Source organism: Colobus angolensis, unplaced genomic scaffold (assembly GCF_000951035.1).
Source record: "Colobus angolensis palliatus isolate OR3802 unplaced genomic scaffold, Cang.pa_1.0 Scaffold55, whole genome shotgun sequence".
NCBI classification, from domain to species: domain Eukaryota; kingdom Metazoa; phylum Chordata; class Mammalia; order Primates; family Cercopithecidae; genus Colobus; species Colobus angolensis.
The window spans coordinates 439,226-445,471 of record NW_012119043.1 but is presented as its reverse complement, the minus strand read 5'-3'; the positions used below and the strand labels follow the sequence as shown (position 1 = coordinate 445,471).

The 6,246-nt window shown below is 51.6% G+C and overlaps 1 protein-coding gene across 1 annotated transcript in view; it reads left to right on the top strand.

Annotated features, from left to right (window-relative positions):
* Window positions 1-3,282, top strand: part of TFAP4 (transcription factor AP-4 (activating enhancer binding protein 4)) — a 10,407-nt gene extending 7,125 nt beyond the window's left edge. The window contains exons 8-10 of the mRNA XM_011961418.1: window positions 682-755; window positions 2,805-3,002; window positions 3,105-3,282. Of these exons, the coding sequence (XP_011816808.1) occupies window positions 682-755; window positions 2,805-3,002; window positions 3,105-3,282 (450 nt within the window). The remainder of the gene's footprint in view (window positions 1-681; window positions 756-2,804; window positions 3,003-3,104) is intronic.
* The last annotated feature ends 2,964 nt before the right edge of the window (window positions 3,283-6,246 follow it).

The following is a 6,246-nucleotide window of genomic DNA, read 5'->3' as shown; positions in this document are numbered from 1 at the left end:
CACCTCTGCCTCTGGGTCTCATCTTCCACCCCAAAAATGTCTGTCTCTCTCTTTTTGTTTTTGTTTGTTGTTGGTTTTTTTTTTTTTTTTTTTTTGTTTTTTTTTTTTTTTTTTTTTTTTTTTTTTTTTTTTTTTTTTTTTTTTTTTTTTTTTTTTACAATTTTGAGGTCTTCGTGTTCAAGGAGAAGCTATTATATTTTGTTAAGAAAGTGGGGAGAAAAAAACCAAGAGGCCACCGTGCCTTTGTAAAGAAACAAAATAAAGTTTGTACTTTGTTTTTTAGATTCTGAGTCTCCTGGGTGTGCGCTGGCCTGAAGACCAGGGCAGGGCTACCACGTCTAGAGTAGTGGGGCTCCTTGGGCCCCCCAAAGTGGACTGGGTGTGTATGAGCACAAGCACCTCAGCTTGTGTGTGGTGTTGCGAAGAGAAATTGGGGTCCTCAGTTTCCCTGGCATTACCCTGGGTATTCTGTAAAGGTGGAAGATGGTGTTGAGGTTGGGGAATGGCTCTTTGGTGGGAGGCACAGAGAGAAGGAACAACCAAGCCTTCGATTCCAAAAGCCTGGGAAAGGACACAGGTGTTCAGGGGCCCTGCTTGGTCCCTAGGCTTGGGTTAATCCCTGGGTTTTGCCACTTCCTGGGCTTCTGTAACTTCCCTGAACCTCATCCTCTCCTCCCCTAGAAGGGGAGCCCCAGCACCCTGCTCCCTGTGGTGTGGTGTTTAAGTGCTAAGATCCTGGAATTGGTCTGCCAGAGGTCAGTTCCCTCTCCGACAAACCACTTTGTCTGAGCCTCAATTTCCTCTTCTGAAAATTGACGATAATAACGGCACAAGGGCATTGCATCCTATTGGGGATTGATGTGGTCCTTTATTTTGAGACAGAGTGTCTGTAGCCCAGGCTGGAGTGCAGTGGCGTGATATCGGCTCACTGCAACCTCCAGCTCCTGGGTTCAAGCAATCCTCTTGCCTCAGCCTCTCTAGTAGCTGGGACTACGGGCGTGCACCACCACGCCTGGCTAATTTTTGTAGTTTTAGTAGAGACAGGGTTTCACCATATTGGCCAGGCTGGTCTTGAACTCCTGACCTCAAGTGACTGGCCTACCTCGGCCTCCCAAAGTTTTGGGATTATAGGGATGAGCCACCATGCCCGGCTATTTTTAACTTTTTATTTTGTGTGTGTGTGTGTGTGTGTGTGTGTGAGATGGGGTCTTGCTCTGTCGCCCAAGCTGCAGTACAGTGTTTTGATCACAGTTCACTGCAACCTTGACCTCCTGGTCTCAAGTGATCCTCCTACTTAAGCCTCCCTAGTAGCTGGGACTACAGGCCTGTACCACCAAGCCCAGCTAATTTTTTTTTTTTTTTAGACGGATCTTGCTGTGTTGCCCAGGTTGGAATGCAATGGCATGACCTTGGCTCACTGGAACCTCTGCCTCACAGGTTCAAACGATTATCCTGCCTCAACCTCCCGAGTAGCTGGGACTACAGGCACCCACCATTCATGCCCAGCTAATTTTTGTATTTTTAGTGGAGACGAGGTTTCACCATGTTGGCCAGGCTGGTCTTCAACTCCTGACCTCAGGTGATCTGCCCACCTTGGCCTCCCAAAATCCTGGGATTACAGGTGTGAGCCAGCATGCCTGGCCTGGGCCTGGCTAACTTTTTTGTATCTTACTGTAGAGGCAGGGTTTTGCCATGTTGCCCAGGGTGGGCCATCGTCCTTTAAATCCTTCACTCTTCCACGGCCAGAGACTGATTTACACTGTGGTCCCCTGCTATGCCTCATGCTCACAGTGTTGGGCACTTGGGGACAGGCCAGAGCAGAAGGCAGAGTCGCAGCTCATCCCACGATGACAGTGGACATGAACTCTTAACAGAAAGGCAGGAGTCTGCAGGTTTTCTTGGAATTTTACAGTGAACAATTCAATGACACTTAATACATTCACAGTGTTACACGTTCCAAAACATGTCCATCACTCCAAAATGACTCCATTAAGCAGTCACTCCTTCCCCCTCCTCCCAGTCTCTGGTAACCACCTGCTTTCTGGTTTTGATATCTTTTTTTAAAAAATTAAAGTAGCTGGCCAGGTGTGGTGGCTCACACCTCTAATCACAGCACTTTCGGAGGCTGAGGCGGGTGGATCACGTGAGGTCAGGAGTTCAAGACCAGCCTGGCCAACATGGTGAAATCCCATCTCTACTAAAATACAAAAATTAGGCTGGGCGCACTGGTGGCTCACGCCTATAATCCCAGCAGTTTGAGAGGCCGAGGTGGGTGGATCACTTGAGGTCAGGAGTTTGAGACCAGCGTGGTCAACATGGTGAAACCCTGTCTCTACTAAAAATATAAAAATTAGCGGGGCGTGGTGGCGAATGCCAGTAGCTGTGGTCCCAGCTACTGGGGAGGCTGAGGCAGGAGAATCACTTGCACCCGGGAGGCAGAGGTTGCAGTGAGCCGAGATCGCGCCATTGCACTCCAGCCTGGGCAACAAGAGCAAAACTCTGTCTCAAAAATAAATAAATAATAAATAAAACAAAAGCAAATAAAAAAGATATGAATTAGTTCCTTCATTTCCAATGTCCCCCATGCCTCTTGGTGGTCAACCCAGCTCCTAGGAGCCACTGATCTATTCACTGTTGCTCTAGTCTTACCTGTGACAACATGTCATATAAATGGAATAACCCAGCCTTTTGAGCCTGGCTTCTTTGCACTGCAGCTAATTTTCTCTTGCTGAGATTATTACGCTAAATTTACATAGGATCTGGCCCGGCACAGAGGCCCCTTTCGTCCAGGCGCCAACCGGCAGGCCCGACGGTTCCTGCGCAGCGCCTAAGAGGATCAACAGGGGGCGCAGTGCGCCCAGAACGCCCAGCCCCTGCGAAGGCGTAGGCTCCTCCTCTCGGTCCCTGCGGGACAGCTCAGTTCTCATAGGCCAGAGGCGTGGCTTGGGGGCGGGCCAGGGGAATCCCGCCTCCCCCTGCATGCCCAAGCGCGCCTGGGGATGGTAGGCGGTCTCACCCGCAGGCGGCGGAAGTCAGGGGAGCGGCTGCGGCCCCGCCCCTTCCCGGACTCGCCCCGCCCATCCCCTATCCGCGCGTGTTTCCAGGCGCCTCAGGCCATGGCGCGCGCGCTCCCGCCAGCACGCTTGTCTGGCCCCGCCCCCGCGCCTGGCGCCCGCGCGCTCTCACGCTCCTCACCCGGACTCCTCCAGCGCGCTGCAGGTCTACCGCGGGCCCGCCCGGAGAACAGGTGACGGCGGCCTCAGGGCACTGAGCTCGCGCTGACGAAAGGTTCTGGAAGCCGCCGTAAAAAATAATCAAGAAACAGGTGACAGAACTTTTAGTAAAACGTTTAATTTTTACCCAAAGTATCCGAAACATTGCCATGTCAGCCCGAGTGCGATGGGAGACGCCTGGCCCCAAGGAGCTCGTCGTTCTGCCGAGCCCCGGGCCAGGCTCGCGGAGGAGACCGCCGCGCCGGAGCTCGGATCTGACGTTTTTGTGAAGCACAGGGGGCGTGGGAGGGACCTAATCAATGCGGCACTCAACAGAATCTGTTGTTGTTGTTTTTTCCTTTTTTTTTTTGAGACAGAGTCTCGCTCTGTCGCCCAGGCTGGAGTGCAGTGGCGCGATCTCCGCTCACTGCAGCCTCCACCTTCCGGGCTCAAGCGATCCTCCAACCTCAGCCTCCTGAGTAGCTGAGATTACAGGCACACACCACCAGCTTGGCTGTTTTAATTTTTTTTTTTTTTTGAGACCGAATTTAGCTCATGTTGCCCAGGCTGGAGTGCAATGGCGCGATCTCGGCTCACCGCAACCTCCGCCTCCCGGGTTCAAGCTGTTCTCCTGCCTCAGCCTCCCGAGTAACTGGGATTACAGGCATGCGCCACCATGCCCAGCTAATTTTTGTATTTTTAGTAGAGATGGGTTTTTGCCATGTTGGCCTGGCTGGTATCAAACTCCTGACCTCAAGTGATCCACCCACCTTGGCCTCTTGAAGTGCTGGGATTATAGGTGTGAGCCACCACGCCCGGCTGGTCCCCTGCCCTATTTTAAGAGTCTGTATTGGCCGGGCGCGGTGGCTCAAGCCTGTAATCCCAGCACTTTGGGAGGCCGAGACGGGCGGATCACGAGGTCAGGAGATCGAGACCATCCTGGCTAACACGGTGAAACCCCGTCTCTACTAAAAAATACAAAAAAACTAGCCGGGCGAGGTGGCGGGCGTCTGTAGTCCCAGCTACTCGGGAGGCTGAGGCAGAAGAATGGCGGGAACCTGGGAGGCGGAGCTTGCAGTGAGCTGAGATTTGGCCACTGCACTCCAGCCCGGGCAACAGAGCGAGACTCCGTCTCAAAAAAGAAAAAAAAAAAAAAAAAAGAGTCTGTATTAGGGATAAACTTAGTGGAAAAATGTATGTCTGCTCTAAGAATGTTCTCAAGGGTCATTACCTTGCGCTGTGTCTGTTTCCTCTTTCCGAGGATTCTCAGAAGAAATCCTTGCCGAATCTCAATAGTTGAAATAATTTCACTCCTCCCAAGCATTCGTTTTGTTCTCATTTTAAGGACACTGAATTGGGCAGGTGGTCAAGTTCCACACGTGTGAGGGACTGAAATATATGGTGTCATTTTTCCCCATTAGTCTTACGAATGGCTCCATATTGTGTGCCTTCCTTTCTTCCACTAGTACTTCCAGTTCGTGCTTTCTTGCTATATTTTATAGAGAAAGGCCATCTCCATGTCTTTCTGGTATACGGTGGGTCATAATAAAAACGTGCCTTTTGTGCCATGATTTGGGGGCGTCTTTGCCATGCAGCAGAGCGATGCCCCAGCTCTGCTAGATGTTTGAAGGGCTGTTGAGTGGAAGAGGGGTTCTTTCCTGTGACCTTGGCCTCGTTACCGGTTGACTAACTGGCCCCAGACCAGTATGTAAAGCACATGCAAATCCTCACACAGCCTCTTGGAGCCAGCTGGCCATGCTGTCCTTAGCTTCAGATTTTTTTGTGTCTCTGGCTGTCCCCCATCCCAGTCCATCCTTCTGTCCTTTCTTTAACCAGCTGCCTGTCTGTGCTTTCCTTGATGCTGTGTGGCCTTGTAGCATTTGTCATTTTCACTCTGTTGAGTTGGCCTCCCTTGCTCTGCAGCTCCTGGGCAGGGGTGGCGTTATATCCTCTGTCTTGGTCTCCTTTCTTCTCTTGCCTTGCTGAGTTGCAAGTTTCTTCTATTGATTGACAAGAACCTGTGTTGACAGAGGAGGGGATAGGACTGGGGGCTGTGGCAGGACCAGCTCTAAATCTGGCAGCTGTAGAAAGGAATGAGTTCCCTAAACCAGCTCCCCTCACCACACCCCCGAATGAAAAAAAAAAGGAACTGGCCAGGCATGGTGGCTCACGCCTATAATCCCAGCACTTTGGGAGGCCAAGGCAGGTGGATCACCTAAGGTCAGGAGTTCAAGACCAGCCTGGCCAACATGACAAAACCCCATCTCTACTAAAAATACAAAAATTAGCTGGGCATGGTGATGCGTGCCTGTAATCCCAGCTACTAGGGGAGCTGAGGCAGGAGAATCGCTTGAACCTGGGAGGCGGAGGTTGCAGTGAGCCGAGATCGCACCACTGCACTCCAGCCTGGGCAACAGAGTCAGACTCTATCTCAAAACAATAACAACAACAGAGGCTGGTCATGGTGGCTCACGCTTGTAATCCTAGTACTTTGGGAGGCCTAGGCAGGCGGATTGCCTGAGCTCAGGAGTTCGAGACCAGCCTGGGCAATATGGTGAAACCCCCGTCTCTACTAAAATACAAAAAATCTGTAGTCCCAGCTACTCAGGAGGCTGAGGCAGGAGAATTGCCTGAACCTGGGAGGTGGAGGTTACAGTGAGCTGAGATCGCGCCACGGCACTCCAGCCTAGGTGACAGAGTGAGACCCTGTATCTGCTGTTCTCTTGTAGGAGAAGGAGATGCCACGTATAAGGGTTAGCAGGGGGTGGCTTGCTTGCAATCAGGAGAGAGGCGGTGCTCATTGTCCATGGGATCCTTGTGGTGCATGTTCCTGGCTTTTTTTTTTGAGATGGAGTCTCACTCTGTCGCCCAGGCTGGAGTGCAGTGGCGATACTTGGTTTACTCGGTTCTGGCTCCTGGATTCATGCATTTCTCCTGCCTTAGCCTCCCGAGTAGCTGGAATTACAGGTGTGCGCCACCACGCCTGCCTAACTTTGGTATTTTTAGTAAAGATGGGGTTTCTTCATGTTGGCCA